The sequence below is a fragment of the Vanellus vanellus genome, assembly GCF_965231255.1.
Source record: "Vanellus vanellus genome assembly, chromosome: 1".
Classification (NCBI taxonomy): Eukaryota; Metazoa; Chordata; class Aves; order Charadriiformes; family Charadriidae; genus Vanellus; species Vanellus vanellus.
This window is the reverse complement of record NC_138905.1, coordinates 153547969-153565314: the sequence shown is the minus strand read 5'-3', so window position 1 is coordinate 153565314 and position 17346 is coordinate 153547969. Positions and strand designations below refer to the sequence as shown.

At 43.5% G+C, this 17346-nt stretch overlaps 1 protein-coding gene across 2 annotated transcripts in view; it reads left to right on the top strand.

The window, feature by feature from the left end:
* The window catches only part of EDAR (ectodysplasin A receptor), a gene marked incomplete at both ends in the record, with an annotated part of 62402 nt that overhangs the window by 32523 nt on the left and 12533 nt on the right, over positions 1-17346 (top strand). The window contains 4 exons of one of the 2 annotated variants that reach the window (XM_082487658.1): positions 4462-4530; positions 5240-5362; positions 6465-6646; positions 11029-11114. In XM_082487658.1, the coding sequence (XP_082343784.1) occupies positions 4462-4530; positions 5240-5362; positions 6465-6646; positions 11029-11114 (460 nt within the window). Of the gene's footprint in view, positions 1-4461; positions 4531-5239; positions 5363-6464; positions 6647-11028; positions 11115-17346 lie in introns of those variants that run through there. The other variant, XM_082487659.1, reaches the window with a different exon arrangement.

Sequence of the window (17346 nt, the reverse complement as noted above, 5' to 3'; positions counted from 1 at the left end):
GCACATGCAAAAAACTGTGGTAACGTGCAAAAGGCGGTTCGTGAGGTTCCTCTCATAAACCCCAGGAACTCGGGGCAAATGCTGGGTTTGTTGGTGGCACATGTGAAGTACATATGACCTGCCCGTGTTTATTTATATGAAACCTTTTGTCTCACATTCTGCTGTCAATCCCTCCTGTTGTTGCTAGTAGTGGAGGTCTTGGATGAGGATTCATGATTGATACTGATTTGCTGGCTACTCGGGAATTATATTTGTAACCACAGACCTACTAACCAAACTGCTGCTTAGAAAATCCCAGAAAAGAAATCCGTATAGAAATATCAAAATGGTGAAGTTGTCTGACACAGAGGTTGTGCCTTTCCCTCTCTCAAAGCCAAGGGCAACAAAGCTGGTGAAAGGTCTTGAGAATAAGTCTTATGAGGAGCGGCTGAGGGAACTGGGGTTGTTTAGTCTGAAGAAAAGGAGGCTGAGGGGAGACCTTATCGCTCTTTACAACTACCTGAAAGGAGGTTGTAGCGAGGTGGGCGTTGGTCTCTTCTCACAAGTTACCAACAATAGGACAAGAGGAAATGGCAACAAGTTGCACCAGGGGAGGTTTAGGTTAGACCTTAGGAAAAACTTCTACACTGAAAGGGTTATCAAAGACTGGAAGAGGCTGCCCAGGGAAGTGGTTGAATCATCATCCTTGGATGTATTTAAAAGCCATCTAGATATGGTGCTCAGGGACATTATTTAGAAGTGGGCCCGGTAGAATTAGATAACGGTTGGACTTGATGATCTTAAAGGTCTTTTCCAGCCATAACAATTCTGTGATTCTATTCTAAGTTTTGTGTCCTTGAAGTATATCTGCATCAGTGATGAAATAAGGGAATTGAAGAGACACCAAGAAAACCACCCTCTCTACAACAGTAAAAAGCACATATTTCTGTACTTCAGTCCACGTATTTGTTTCCCTCTTTTTTTTCAAACCTTTTTTTACAACCAGAAAGTGTATGATAGGAAATTACGTTTTGCTTTGTGTTAATACTGAAGCCACAGAATTAAAATAACGGCAAAGATCTTCCATCAAAAGCTGTGAGCTTTAACTTAGACCACCAGCCAGGGCAACCTCATTGTCTGCACCTTCCCTACGTTTACTCCATTTACTCATGAGTACTGTAAGTATCATGACAGTGCTGCCTTATCGTGGCAGTAAATTATCAAATTCAAAGGCTGACTATAACCAATAATGCTTTTTGTCCTTTGGGCAGCACAAACTAAGCATTTTCTGCCTGGGGATTTATTTATTTATTTAGTTAGTTAGTTGTATCTGGCAGTTCTTGGTAAGAAGCTGCAAAGACTATATAGGAAGGCCTTTCGTCTGGAAGGAGAAATATTTGATTAATAGGGTCCCAGGCGTCTCTTTTCCTATTCCCCCAGGCCAAATTTGTGCCTCGCAGTCTACAGGAGAGAAGCTGAGACAGCAAGTCTCTAGCATTTCTTGCTGTGGTTGCCACTGGGAAAATAGTCTTCCTTTTCCTGTCAGCTTATGTATATATTCTTAACAGCTATTAACGAATATGCCCCGAAAGGCAAATAGGGCTGTAATTAACAACCCCCTCTAGTCATGATGAGGCTTGCTGCGTGTTGCACACCTGATGCACAAAGACACGGGTCTGTGTTTTACACCTCTTCTCCAGAGACACCCACACAGCCTAAACAAAGTCACAAGTCGGGATCTGTGGAGGGCTCAGCGGACGAGCTGCCGGAGACCCCAAAATGCTTACTAGTGATCACGTGGTCCGGACAAAAATCCACCTTCAGCTCCTTTCCACCCACCGTTGCCTGCCATCCCACAGGAGAGGGTCGTTTGCTTTAGTCAAAGCACGGCAGAATATGAAGGAAAGGCACAGTGTTTGTTAGCTCATTAAGAACTAATTGCTTTTAATGATTACGGGCCATAATAATGGGTCATTCTTTTTCATGCTCTTTGGAAGACGCAGGCTCACTGCCCAAGCTTTGCATGTCTACACAGATGTCAGCTGGAGAAAAAAGCAATCTTAGCACTAGAAGATCCCTTGTTGCATGGATGGGATTAATGTGTGACAGATAATATGGCGCGGGTGTAAATTAACATGCCTGAAAATTGACAGCAAGCCCAAGAGCAACCTGGCATGTCTTGGTAAATACCGTCAGGTATCATCCCAGCTGAGGAGCTACCTATGGCCCTACTGCCAGAAACATCCTGCATCTGCCTTCCCCCACTCCTGCAATATAAAAATAAACATTTGGGGTTTTAACTCCAAAGGAGGTAAAAAAAAAAAAAAACAAAAACCAACAAACCAACAACAGAAAATAACACTGCTAGTTTATGGCAGTGTGCTTGAATAGGGGGATGAATAATTAAATTTAACTTTCTGGTATTCCAATTTGGGATAAATGCCTCCTCTGGAGTTCTAATCTGGCCATATTCAGCACTTTGAACTGGCTTTTTCCATCTGAAAAAGTATTTCCCATATGCTTGACATATTGCTGTGTATAATGATGGAATGCAGGGAGGAAAAAATCTATGTTTACATACAAAACATACCCCCACATGCATATTTATATTGAGAGACAGAAAAATATTTTATGTATGTATGTATAACTTGACATTTTCAACATTTTATGTAAATAAATGCCAAATGTATGGAGAAGATTGCATTGTACGTTAATGGGCTACACTTCTTCATTTCCATTTTTCAAATCCGGCTATGATTGCATACAAGTACCTCAAACAGCAAACATCTGGGTGGCTTGAAAGCAACTGAAGCATGTTTTTACTGTAAGACATGTTTTTACTGTAAGACATATTTTTACTGTAAAGTTACAGATTCAAGCTTTACCAAGTGAAAGTTTTGGTCCTGAGCAGCCTCAGACCGAATTTACAATAAATACAATGATTTTGCAGTATCGGTGGTGACACAGTCTTAGTAATATTCATATTTAAAGTCTAACAAGCTCTCTTATAATTAGCATTCAGTTTAACAGACATACGCATTAAGACTATATCCTTGGAACTTTTCCAAGGAACAGCACTGTCATAGCCAAAGCCTTTGTCCAACTTAAATGTTTGACAGTTTATACAATTGCATGACTATTTTCCATCTCTTACCTCCAGATTTAGGACACATTATCTCTGATTCTCTTTTGTTTTTAGGTTTCAAAGTGCAATTTCCTGCAGAAACAAATATACTCATAATTCAGGTTGTCCACCCACCCACCCAGTTACCTGTCTCAGCTAGCCCAATTGCTGGAAGGAACATATAAAGCAAGCTCATAGCTTGATGCTGGAGTGATATAATCTTTGCTTAATCTACTTAGTGTTTAAAAATGTAAACGTTAGTGGCTATCTCAAATACTAGAGCGCTGCTCTCATGTAGGTTATATGCTCAAATGTGGTACAAAGCAGTAATTGTACTATTCTGGGAGACTAAAAGCCTTGCAGTGTCTCAGACCTGGAAAATTTAAAGAGTAGTTTACATCTGCTGGGACCAAAGTGTTGCAACTGTATCTCAAACATTTGCAATTTGAAGCCCTAAAATCCCTAGGGCATATTATGTGCTGTAACAATAGCATTAAATATGTTGTATCATGCTAACAAAACAATTTGTGCCTCTTTTTCCTGTCTCTTTTTCCTCCTTAGAAAGAAATCCAGTACATGAATATGTAACATCAGGCCTTATTCAAAATTATGCATTTGAAGAAATGAAATAAATTAGCACGTGTGTTTACAACAGAGATTGCAGCCTTTCTTTTCCCCAACAATTTTAATAGCACTTCAAATATAACATTTGGCTTCTTCCTTGAGTTTAACCTCTTAAGTCTGCAGTTTGCTTATTGAGAACAAAAAGCAGCCGATGCTTCCAACTGAAGGCACCTCTGGGCTTTCTCAGTGGACCTTCTAAGAGCCGGCGAGGAAGGTGCAGCCCCGATGTGCCGGCTGCCCACGCCGCTTGCTGTGGGTTCGCTCCCTGGCTCTGCTTTTGGCTGCTCCATCTACATCTTTCCTAGACTAATCTGATCTAGCGGAGTGAAGCACTAAGCGGTGCGCACACAAGCCAGGCTACTGGTCCCCATCCCTCTTTCATTCAGTCGTCGAGACATTCCTCCGTTCCTCTGAGGGAGGATTTCTCAGCAAGCCAAGAGGCGTGGGGCTCAGAACGGGTTCCTCATCTTTGACAGATTTTTATAAAGGTTGCAGGACCGGGCTCCCTTGTGCCATCCGTCCTCTCAAAGAGAGGAAAGAGGTGAGCAGTAAGGGCGTGTGGTGTGTGCGTGTGTGTGAGCGCACGTGCACATCTCCCCCTCTCTTTGTTTAGACCTCCGGGCATCGCTCTCGTGTAACCTTTGTTCTGCTTATGAGCCCTTCTGTTCTTATTTTGGCAACACGCACAAATATTTACTCATGTTCGTAAACAATCACCAATTCTATCTTTCCAGGTAAAATACCAAGAGAGCATGGCTCACCTGGGTGAACGGAAATGGACTCACGTGTTTCCTTTCCTGGTGGTAGGTATTTCTGTGCGTACAGGTCTCTCCAGTGTGCAAAGATAACCGGGTTCCGCTTGGGTCTTTGCAAACACCTCGGAATAGTCATGGCCCAACTACAGACAGCTTAGGGACTGAACCCCAATGCAGTGATGAGTTTCCATTCAATGAAACACCGAGGCGTGTGCTGCTTAGACTAAGGCTGCTCGGGAGGAGGGGGAAGGAGAAGGACCCAGGATGGCACAGAGGCAGGAGGCACTGGAAGAGCCGATTAGCCTGGGTGTCACATGAAGCACAGCCCTATCATGATTGAGGCCTGAGGCAGCTCATTATCTCAGGTTGTTATAATTGTCCCTTGCAGTCACATATATGAAGGCTCATTAGAGCTGGGAGGGGTGAGGGTGCAAGCTCAGGTGTTCGCTGCACAGGAGACCATGAGAATGACTAGGTCAGGAATCACAGCCTGCCATACTTTGAGGAGCAGCTGTGCCAACAAGCAGGAACTTTAGTGCTCTGAGAAACTCTTAGCAGGACCAGGTTGCTGAAAACCCTACCTGCCTCCATCCCATGTAGCGGCACCACTTCTGTTTCTGAGCTTTAGGGGTGTTTCCCGCTACAATGCCGGCCCCGACGCTTTCTGAGCCACAGCAGCTGGGCGAGGGCAGGGAGCGAGGCGCGGGGGACGAAGGCAGTGGAAGTGACGGTGCTCTGGGATGCTCTCTGGTGACAGGTCTCCCTGGTGTACTCCGCCAGCGCCGAATACTCCAACTGCGGCGAGAACGAATACTACAACCAGACCACCGGCATGTGCCACGACTGCCCCAAGTGCGAGCCAGGCGAAGAGCCTTACATGGTAATTTCAGCTTCCTCTGCTGGTAGGGGGATATGTATCAGCACCAAATGCAAAAAACCCAATTTTTTTGTTGTGTGGTGGTAATATATGGCTGGGAGAGAAACTGGGGAAGGGCAGAGATGCTTAAGCAGGAGCGCTCACGCCTGCGAGTGTGTCGTGGGAGCGAGGCGCCGTGCGTGTGCACACCGGTACGCCGCGTCCCAGGAGCAGCCTGTTAAAAGTGATACTGTAAAAGTCGTAAGGTAAAAGTTTCACACACGGTCTCTGCCAGTCCGTTCTCATCTCAATAACTATTTAAAATCTGACGCTGCCGTTCCGGCATGGTGTGATAAATCAGTTAGTCTGGCGTGCTCGCTGGCCCCCCACACTGAGAATTTAATTTTGCTCTCCCGCTAAGATATTTTGGCACTAGAGGAACTTGGATGCTTCTGCAACATTTTAAATTACGGTTCCTAAGTAACCATTTGATTTACAACAGATAATTGTTGCTTATTAAAAAATAAATTACTGAAATCCTGTTTGGTTTTAATGGGATAAACATCCTATTGCAAGAATTTCACACAGTTGGTAGTCCTGAACAAGTATGTTTGAATAGTAACCAGTTGGTTTTAGTTTTATTTAATCTAAACGTAATGTTCAGCTGGGACACGTGAGTTCAGGGGTTACGAAATCTCATACAAACATTGCCTTTTGTGATGTTCCTTCTGGCCTCTTCAAGCATGAAAGCAAGATCGCTGATATCCCTGCTGCAGCCGTGTTTCCCCTGTAATTTTCTTCTCTATTTTTCAATTTTTAGTTCACTTTCAATCTAAGCAGCAGCTGAAATTCACTTCCATGACTTGCTGGAAGATGATACAAATAGCTATGGGGGGCCACTTTCAAGGAGTACGATGCTCTGGTTCCCCTTTTCTCTCTCCAGCACACAGCGCGTTGGGTCCTTATATACCTCCATGGCCTTTTTAGGACAGACACTAAGGGAACAAACAGCAAATTGTTTTCCCTTGGTATGACATTATGCCGCAAAGCCAATGGGACAGACTTCGAACATTCCCTTTTGCTAGAAGCCAGTGCGCAGCTTCGCAGTGACTTTGTGTTGTTGCAGACATGTGGATATGGCACCAAGGATGAGGACTACGGCTGCATCCCCTGCCCTTCGGAGAAGTTTTCCAGAGGAGGTTACCAGATATGCAGGCGGCACAAAGACTGCGAGGGGTTTTTCCGGGCCACAGTCATGACACCTGGTGATCAGGAGAATGATGCAGAGTGTGGCCCTTGTCTCCCGGGGTAAGGATTTCACCGTGGACCTTTGCTCTACCCAAGGCGCAACAAAATACTCTTTTAATGTCAAAATCTCTGACGGCCTCTTCATGTCCTAGATGACTGTAGGTACAATACCGGTGAATTATGTTTTTCAGTCTCTGCTAAAATTATATATTTAAATGTTTCAAAAGCATTGGTGAAAATAGTGTACCAGAAGACCTCATTAATCTTGCTGATCTCTCACTGAAGAAACAACTGTTGGAACGACTAGAAAAACTGAATTTTCTCCTCTTACTAGGATTGGAAAGGGAACAGCTCGCGTACCCCAGCACAGGTGTGCAGTGCCATTTTAGGTGCTCAAAGAAATCCAGCTTGGCCTCCAGATGTGGCTTCAGAGGGCCACCTTGTAAGTCCTACATCCCACAAAGGAGCTCCACGAAGAAGCCTTGGATACCCTGTAGGATCCATGCTTGGGAGCGTTTAGGAACTTAAAATATCTCCTCTCCAGGTGTGATCAGCTGGCAAATTTGTCAGTAGTTGACAGCATTAGCTAACATAGCCGTTAGGTGAGATTTACTGAGGCATTTTAGTCTCTCCGAGTCCTTTCTAGCCAACAGAAAGGGGTCTAAAGAGCTGCTAATGTGGTGTGTGTGCTGCTGTTCATAGTCAAAACAAGTTCCAGGGCTGGCTACAGGCGCTTAAAATAGATGCTGTTTATTAAGTCCATTTTTTTAATCATCTCTTATGCCCAGTATAAGTCTAGTAGTAATGGTGAGAAAGCAATTGCTACATCGAACATGTTAGCAATATATTCTTGACCATGCTACCTTTTAAAGTCTGAAACCCCAGCGTACATTTGCTTTCTCACCTTTTTTTTTTTTTTTTTTTAGGGTAAGTAAATACTTTAAAACACAACCTCACCTTACATACCTTTCCAGTTTCTGCCAGTGTGCCTCTTTGGTTTAGAACTGTAATTCCTACTGACATTTGGCTTTTGTGCACTTTGCAGACGCTATATAACCCACGCTACTTACAGCGCAGGAAACCCTGTTAAAGAGGCCCTGCAAGCTTCCAGGTTTATTATATCAGTGAGTCTGTGTGAAATTTTCACAGTTTACAAATAAAAAGAAGGACTTGTCTAGCTGCCAGCCGAGCAAACTGATGATGTGATTTGAAAAGAGCTCCCTCTCGACTTCCCCTCATACATCATAAAGAGCCAGAAAGTTAAATAGCGGCCACAGTTGCTGTTTTGCAATTTTTGTCAGGACTAATGAGGTCACCCAGGTGGGAGCGGGGTGCTAGCTGAAAATAATCAGCTTGCACAGCTGGTGCTTGGGGAGTAATCTCCAAACATCGTGTTTGCACAGGTGTAACCTGTAGCAGAAACCGGCCTGCCGGAGCCTGGCTGTGTGCTGCTCCGCCTGTGACTCCTGGGTTTTGGGATAGTTTGGCGACGGCCAGCGGTTAGGGAGAAACTCCCTCTTACTCTGAGCTTGAAGAGATGAAATTCTCAAGAGAAATTAAATATGGCCTAAAAGAAGCTCTGAAGCTGCCTTGACTCCTCGTGCGGCTTAACGACCCCAGAGGTTGCTTCTGTGTGGTGGTGAGGGGACCTCAGAGCCCCTGCCCCAGAGCAGAGAGCTGGCGAGTGGCGGCGCCGACTGACCGGCCACCCTTCCTCGCTGCCCCCGATGGCACAGGGACAGCCAGGTGCCCGGGTGAGCGGCTGCTGGCGGAGCGCTCCCTTGCCTGGGCAGTAAACCTCAAAGAGGCCCCGTGTCAACGAGGGGGGAAAAAAATTAAGGTTTCCGTTTTCAGAGGACTGTGCTTCCGTAATGCCCCACAGACCTTCCCAAGGTAACAGCCCATGTGCTGCAATCTGTACTTCGGGGCATCTCATCCCTTTTTGCTGTTTTGCACCAGCTCAGTAAAGCAGCCTGAGGAAAAGGTGAGCATGTGGCACATTCTGACCAAAAGGTTTTAGACAAAACACCACTGAGCTGGCAGCCTTTTCCCAGTGGCTACAAATGCCTTTCTCTGTCATTTGCCTTAAAATAGGTGCTGGATATTTTTCCCTCTGTGTTTTTCAGTGTTATTGATGATTAGTTTTAGGGACGAAGGAGACCTTTGTTGCAAGAGCATGGGTCATCCACTGCTTCTCTGTGTCCAGGTTCCCTTCCATATAAAATAGGAATAATACCATATGTCAAGTTCACAAAAAGGTTGCAAAACTGTGACTGGGGGGAATTCAAAGGCTTAGCTCCAAAGCTGTGATCCTCAAAACCAAAGTTCAGCTGCCAGTGAACTCTGGAGGTACCTAGACCTAACCTTCTGGGGCACTGCTCCTCTGCTCCTGTCCAGAAGCTCTTCCATCATGGTAAACAGGACAGGCCAGGAATGCAGAAATTAGGTGCGACTCAGACTATTTCCCTCAATGGGATGATCCATTAGGTGTTCCTGTAGCATGGCTGAGACCACAACCAACTAGGAGCAGTCACAGTGGGTCACGGCAAGGGACTCTCTAGCCTGGTTGTCTGTTTTCAGTAAAGTCCCTGAGCGTGCCATGACACCACCAAGGTTAGCCTGAGATAAACCACCATGGTGTTAAGCAGGAAAACACTTAAGTCTGTTTTCCAGTCTAGCATTTACTCTTGCATTTTTCCTGTAACACTTCAAAATCTGAGCCTGGCAGGTGTTAAGGAAAAAAGAATAAACCTTATAATGGAAGAGTAACACCATAAAAATTCATTATTTCATTAGTGGGCCACTTTCTCTCTGTAGTTATTGATGTAAGGGGGTCAGATATTTCCAACATTGCCCTTAACATTTGATGCATTGCAAAGCAGCCAGAAACACAAATCTGTTGCCAGTACTTCATAGGGGTGAAACATTAGTGTTTGCAGTTGCAGAGCTTCCTACTCACATGGGTGAACAGTTGGTTGCCATGAGCATCCTCTTCAGTTTTCTTTACGCGTCCTCCACCATTCTACATCGTGGTGAAAACCAAGAAATATTCCACCAGCTTGATTTAATTAACTGTCAGAAGGGCTGTTTGTCTTTCCTAAACCACTGTGGCTATTAGACTGCGGATCCTAACTGTCCTCTATTTTTCTTTATAGATTTATATGTATCTTTGGCCTGCCACTCTTTTTCTTTTGTGGTTTGGCAGTCATTTCCTGCTTATTTATTAACTGCTTCACAAGCTAACATTACGCAGGCCCCCATAAGAGTGGAAAGATGAGGCTTTGCTCCATTAGAGAAGGGTAGAGTGGCAGATGGGGCACAAGAGACATTCAAAGGGAAGAGTGAGGGCAAGTCTTTTAAAACCAGTGAGAAAGGAGGAACCGTGTTCAGCCTACCTGCTCCCTGAGGTACCTCCAGCCCCCGTCCCCATCCTTGCATCTCTGCGTACTCCATTTCATGGACCCTTATTTGTAGGCTGGGTCATTCGTTAATGACCGACTGATTTTGGTGGACAGTTTCAGCAGTGATTTCCTAACAATGCATACTTTTTCCAGATAAAACATACTGCACGTGCATAGAAAGGTACGTGAGAGCAGAAAACAGATTCCCCATTGCGTAAAGTGTTTGTTTTGTTGAGTACCTGTCTGCATAGAATGGATTAAGAATTTATTTATTTCTCCATTAAAATTTGTAGTGATTTTCAAATGATTTGTAAGGACATATCCATAACATCAGCTGTGTATGATTTTGATGTAATTTCCTCATTAGGTTGCCCGTGGATCCAGTTCTTTCATAACCAATTACCTTATTTCGACACTAATGTTATTAGCAGCCCAGAAGTTCACATCATGAAAACCTTTCTTTCACACTGTAATTCCACTATGAAGAACTAACTCATAAACTATATAGCAAGGAAGTAAAAAAAAAAAACAAACCCAAACCTCTGTAAAACCTAATCCAGGTTGTAAGGGTGGTGTATTTTTTATTCTGATTTGGCTCAGATTTGGTTCTGACATTAAGGAGATTATTCTTATGGAGTCTGTGAAAAAAATTAGCCAACCATATGCAACTGATGGTCTAGCCTGAAAGATTACTCCTTCAAAAAATGTGTTCCCTTATTTTGAAAAATCTTATTTCAGGGCATGCTGTAAACTGCAGCTTGAACTCGGCAGGGAGAATAATGTTGTTTTAGGCAATGACACTACTTCTTGTCATGTAGACTTGATGGTTGATTAATTGTCTTTTAGAAAGAAAGGAAGAAGAGAAACACTGTCTCTATTCAGGCAGTTTAAAAAAAAAAAAAGAATGATCTTTGCATCGAATTGCTTATAAAAGTTTTTTTTTAAATGATTTTATCTCAGGATAATTGGTTGCTGCTGAACCATGCTCAGTTGTAGCATATTAATTTACACTGTTTTGCCTCGTCTTGCCCTTCATTTCAGTTACTACATGCTGGAAAACAGACCTCGAAACATATATGGGATGGTTTGCTACTCATGCTTGTTGGCGCCTCCTAACACCAAGGAATGTAAGTGTTCTGTGATTTCTATGCATTTCATCTGGTTTTGACTAGGAATCATCTGGAAGCTCAATATGAAGTCCTTCAGCAATGATTATTATGTTCAAACAATAAGGCCGTCTCCAGTAAAGCAACTTCTGCTTCCAACTAACCTTGCCAACAAAGGGAGCAAATGCTGAACATTTGGGGAGAGATCAGAACATTTGATTTTAGGACCTGCTATTGTTCAGTTCTGCTCCAGTTTTCATCTGTTAAGACATCCCATACAGGACTTATTATGGTTCCTTAACCAGTAGGTACAGGAAGTCACAGAGCTGTGTATTTTTTTAATTCAGTTTCAGTTCAGCTATGAAGCAAACATGGGCAATTTTCTAGATTCTAATAAAGGTGCATCACACCTTTTCATATCCTTTCTCCTTTATGCTCCATATGCTTTCTCCTTTAGGGGGTAAAGAACGTGAGAAAAAGGAAAAATGAGGTTCTCTCCAAATGAACAAATTACTTTGACACCCCCTCAGAGAATCTGGAGCAGATAAGGAGAAAAAACTTTTTAAAAAAGAAAAAAACAGCCAAAATGGGCAGTCCCCCAGAGAAACCTGATCCGAAACCAAAATCCTGTCCATGTTCTGTTCTTTTAAGTCTTTATCATGAAAAAGAATTGCAACATTTTGCCTGCTTGATTTGAAAGCAGAGGTTGACACAAGAGTCCCTGAGCATTTATTTGCGTACATAAATAGCAATTACTTAGTTCAGATGCTGCTGAACTGTGTATTGTTGGTGCTCTGCGAGCCACTTCAAAGGAGGATAGGGCATTAAGAGCTACCGCCTTTCCTAAAGTGCAGGAGCCCAGATGAGCCAGGGGATAATTACCACCTCACACAGCTCCTGGTGAGCAGTAACAATCTGGGCATCTCCCTGAACTGTCTGCATGCAAAGTGGCTGATCCGCTCTACAGCCGCTCACCCCGCTCGGCTGCAGAAACCCACCCGGTGCCGAGACCTGCACCTCTGCCTGCGACGGTGGGAGTGGGCGAGGGCAGGGTGAGCGTGGTTCTGGTGAGATGAGGTCTGTAGGACCTTGTGGGTGAGGTCTGTAGGAGGAGGTGAGGTAAGGGTGCTAGGGAGGACCCGAACGTGGGATGGGGGAAGAAGGTGGAGAGATAAGTGAAAACATGAGGTTAGGAGTCTCGGTGGGAGATGAGATTGTCTGGTTAAAGGATGCGGACACATCTTCTCCTGCACGCACGTGCAGGCTGGCTGCCCCGTTGATGGGAATACAACCATGGCTGCTGCTAGCCGATAGCCAGAAATGAATCGCTTCCTCAGCTCTGACGGTCTGTCTCAAACACATGCTGAAATGGGATTTTAGTAGCATCAAACATGTTGTAGCTTACTGGTTTGGCAAGGAAATACCAGAAGATCTTACGGCTATTACTCAATTTAAAAAACAAATCTTTGTCTTTTATAGGGTATCTGGCAGATACTATATACAATGTCCTTAGTTCTGTGAGGAAAGTATGAATCGCACAACTGATTAACCACATACAATTTTTAACTTGACAAACACAAGAATAAATATATATTATCATTGGGAGGAATTTAGGCAGATGCATAAACCGACAAATTGGGTACTAAGGTAGGAGAAAACATTAGTCCTAGAAAGAGTAAACATTACCGTTTCAATGAAGTCCATGAAACCAACCATTTGATTACAAGTGTTCAAAAGTGGGAAAGCTTCTTAAAATCCAAATCCCTCAAATCACTGACCTCAGGTAATTTGGTTTATGACATCTAAACCTCTGGACCCTGTTTGGGATGGCAGCTCTTTAATTCATAGGCAATAATTTGTACTCCGGATGGAAAATCAGCCTTGCTGCAGGAACCTCTTGAAAGGCTCACTGTTGTTGTGGCAGGCAGCATAAAATTTGGTATTAGCAAATGATCAAAAATAAGTCCTCTTCATCCCTCCCATGTTTCACTGCCATCAGATTGTAGCAGTCAGAGCAAAGAAAAGGTGTCATGCCAGTGTAGCGCAACTGCATAATTTTTTGAGGTTTGCAAATTCCAAATTCGGAGCACACACCCTTCATGTGTGCATGCAGTTTCTGTCACATGAAGGATAATATGAATCTATAGTATGAATAGTATAGATATGAATCTATACTATGAATATCAGTTCTTTGGTAAGAATGGTTCCTCTGTGCAGAACCAGCATCTGCGCAATGGTGTTCACTGCTCACCCGCTCTGGCTGCCATGGTGGAGGACCCAGAAGGCCTTAGAGAACCCCAAGCGGTCCCAGGCATCTTCCCTTCCTTTTCTTGAGACTTCAAAATAACATTGAACAGTGTTCAGGAGCCTCAACTTTGCCAGGGCGCCTCTCCCCTAGAGCTGCCTTTTCTCCAAATGGTCCTGCACACAACACCCTACTGGAGAACGGTGACCCAATGGGTCGCAGGGAGACCAAGGTGGCAAATTACTCAAAAATAGGAAACTGCTGGGTGACAAGTTCTGGCTTTACACTCCTAGACAGAAAAATGAGGGCAGAGAAATACCATTTCAGGCCTTCATTAGGTTTGAGACAGGGTTGGAGGACAGCGGTGCTCTCCTTAGCTGGAAAAATACCTTGCTGGGGAAGCGCCAGGCCTGCGTGTTATGGAGGGCCAGAAGGAGAGCGAAGCAGCGGCTGTGTGCTGCTGCGGGGAAACCTGGGCAGGGAATTTGCCTGACGATACATTATGTCTGGCAGAAAAGTATTCGGGTTTGATCAAAGGGTAAACAAATAGCTTTCAACGCCAGGAGCCTGCCGCGCAACTTTCATCTCCTACACAGTCAATAAACCTTGAAATGGCTCAGGAAACAAGATGAGCGCCCCATGTCCCAGCATCTGGAAAGATTAGTGTAAAAAGGACTGGAAGTGAGAAAGAAATTCCCTGATGGGTCTGTGTCACCTTTTTTTTTTTTCCTCTCAAGCGACTTGAGACATAAATAGCACAAAATAACATGGAAAAGAGGGGGAGGAGAGGGAGACATTTCACAGAGGTCAGAGATTTAATTGAGGCAAAGGTACCATCAGGTTACTGGTGGTGAAACTGCCTCTCTGGACTGAAGGGTGGGAGCAGTCTGGGAGGAACATCAGGCTTCAGGGGCAGCTTGTGGGCAATGGGCACGTACGGGGGAAGGGGCTGTGCATATATAAGCATAAGGATGTGTATTGTATAGCAGCAAAGGTTTTTCTTATGGAGAAAAGGGTAAACATCGTTGTAAAGACTGCAATTCTTCATGTCTTGTGCACTGTGAAACACCTATGGGAGACTTCTGGGGTCTCAGCGTGCAGGTCCCTCAAGTCTCCTGTGTAGGACCCTCAGGACTGGTCTGCTAAGCACAGGGGAGCACAATGCCAAAACATCAAAGATGTGAGAACTTCAGCTGTGCGTGAAGCAGATCATGAGCAGATCAGTGACCCTTGCTGACAGTAAATTGGGATATGATACTTCTGTGATAAATGGCAGCACTGCAAAAAGTAGGGGAGGCAGGTTTCCTATGCAAATCAAAGAATGAAGGTAATGAGCACCAAACCACTTTAAGATGTGGCTTCCCACAGTTAATGGTGCTGGATTTTCTGTCGACACCTCTGGAATTGGAGTTACTCGAGGCCTCTGACTACGTTGAGTGTTTTCGTTGTGGTTTTTTTCTTTTACCCAATGCAAAAGTATATGCAAAAGACAGAAGATTTAAACCTACATGCAGCGTCTCTAACAGAGAGGTACAGTTACTGCTGGAAGAGATTTTGTCTTTCAGCAGCTGCAATTCTCTGTCAGTGTTTGTATATTAACTCTGCTCTTCTGTTCAAACTTTGATATTTGCCATTCCAGTTCAAAAATGATAGAGGAAAACAAAATCAAACCCCGCTGCAGAAACCTGAAGAACATTTATTTTGAGTTGTATTTACGTAATTACATCAAATATGCAAATCCTTTTCCACTCACGGATTATTGTTCTAGAGAACTTCGGCAATTGATTGAGGGTTTTCTTTTTACTCTACTGTGTATATACCTAAGTTTGAATGGGCACAAAATACTTTTATTTCCTCTCACCTTTTTTGCTGGTTGCTGGTTGTATATATGAAAACAGATGCAGTAATCAACCTGTGTAAGTTTTTAAGTCTAACACCTACTAATGATGGCTTAGGAAAATTAAAAAAAAAAAAAAAAAGAAAAAAAAAGAAAAACAACAAAGGAAAATGTAGGTAGACAAGTTATTTTCTAATTACCAGAGAACAAATGGCATCTAGAAACAGAAAAGATGATAATTTTTATTTTTGTATCATTAGAACTTCAAAAACAACTAAAGAGATGAGACGGAACAATTGACTAACAGGCTGTTGGCTTTGTGGAAGCTGTAACCAGGGGGCCACGTCCATACCCATAGAGTGAAGACTGAGAACTCAGCCTGCTTAATTGAAATGCTTAATGCAAACAAGCCTAATGCCAAGAGCACTTGTATTAGTGAGAAATAATTCTTTCAGCTATTTTTATTTTAACTCCCCATTTTTTGTAATATCACTAATTTTCTTTCCTTGCCAGTTTTGTCCTTTTGTAATACGATCAACATCAGGACTTTTTTTTTCCTTCTGTTTCAAATTATGCTTACAAATGAATAGGCTTGTTAGCTGGAGCTAACAAACTTTTTTGGGTTGGTTTTTTTTTTTTTGAGTTGTTTGATCTCTGAACACCCCATTCCTCTTCACATGTGGAATGGGAGAAATGTCAAAGGCAGTGCTTTATTGTTCGCTGGTGGTATGGGCTAATCCTCATCCCCTCAGGGTTTGTCTATATTAGGAAACGAACCTAATCTTAGGACAAAATTGGCCAGCCTCAGCCATAAACCTTCAAGGGGAGGGATCTGAGAAGCAGATAGGGGGTTTGCTGTCTTCTGCTGGGAAAGCTGGGCCCAGCGCAGCTCTCCCAAAAGAAAACTCCAATGACTTTGATGTTTTCACCTGTGCCGGAGCTGCAGCTCCCACGGTGAGCACCACCCGCCCGTGGGAAACGTTGCAGGTTTCTGCAGCATCGCTCTGTCCGGGCGCATGGGCTGCAACACCTGCAGGGCTGCAGCTTTCCACCACCCGTACCGCCTGGCCACCAAGGCGCAGGGGAAAGGGCAGAGCGGCTCCTTGCGGGTCCGTTCTCTTCCTTCTGATGCTTCTGAAGTCACCGTAGTAGGGTTTTAATGGCAATTATCCCCTTCACGTTGCACAGAGAAAGAGAGGATAACACTGAGTTCCTGGAGGTAGGTTTAATTCATGAAGTGTGTGCCTATGACCTTCCAGCACTGTGCAATGATTAAAGCTCCCAGTGCATCCTAAACAAAGCTACAACAGATACAAATAAATTGTCGGACTAAGGCCACACAGCCTATAATCATCACCACTTCCCTGCCCTGGCAAAATAAAAGGAGAGAGTAACAGAACAGTTAAAGACATTACAGACAGCACAACAGCATAAAATATTTTACTTTTATGTGTCTGAAGAGTAGTGGTTACTTACAGTGAGAATGATCAGATCAAAAATAAAAGTCTGGGGGAACTTTGCTGTCATCATTTTTAGAATGTTCAATCTCAGGAATTAATTTGCTTCATACTCTTCCTGGTTTAATAACTACCTACACTAACTGAAGTATCGACCTGTAGCTCCAGGAAATATTGAATAACGTGCCTTATAATATTCTGTATGTCCCCTGAAAATAAAAGACAGTAAAACAGAGAGCAGTCAGGCAATCCTCCATTGTCTAGCATGTGCTCTGTTATTACTGATTTGCAGTATTTTCGGAGTTGGTTAATGTTTGATTACTGAAGTCATATGTAGACGCCTTAGAGAGTGGCTTGGCTTTGCCTGCTGCTTCAGCTTCCATGACTTTCCAAGTGTGCAGGGTTTCCATATGAATTGTTGTTTCCTCAAGTTTGAAACCAAACCTTTCACATAAGTACCTGAGTACAGATTTACGTTAATTTGAAAATTCTGACCTCTGCTTTCTAAGTATTTACATCTTTAGTTATGACTAGGTTTAGTTATAATCCAGTTTTCAATTACTTTGTCAGCCATAAACTGTCTGCTTTTATTGAATTTCAACTCAGTATAATTTATTTTTCATCTCGTATTCCAGGCTGCTAGTTAGTTATTTGCCTATGATGTGCTTTATCTTACTTGGATCCCGTAAAACAGTCTCAGTGATGGCACTCGCA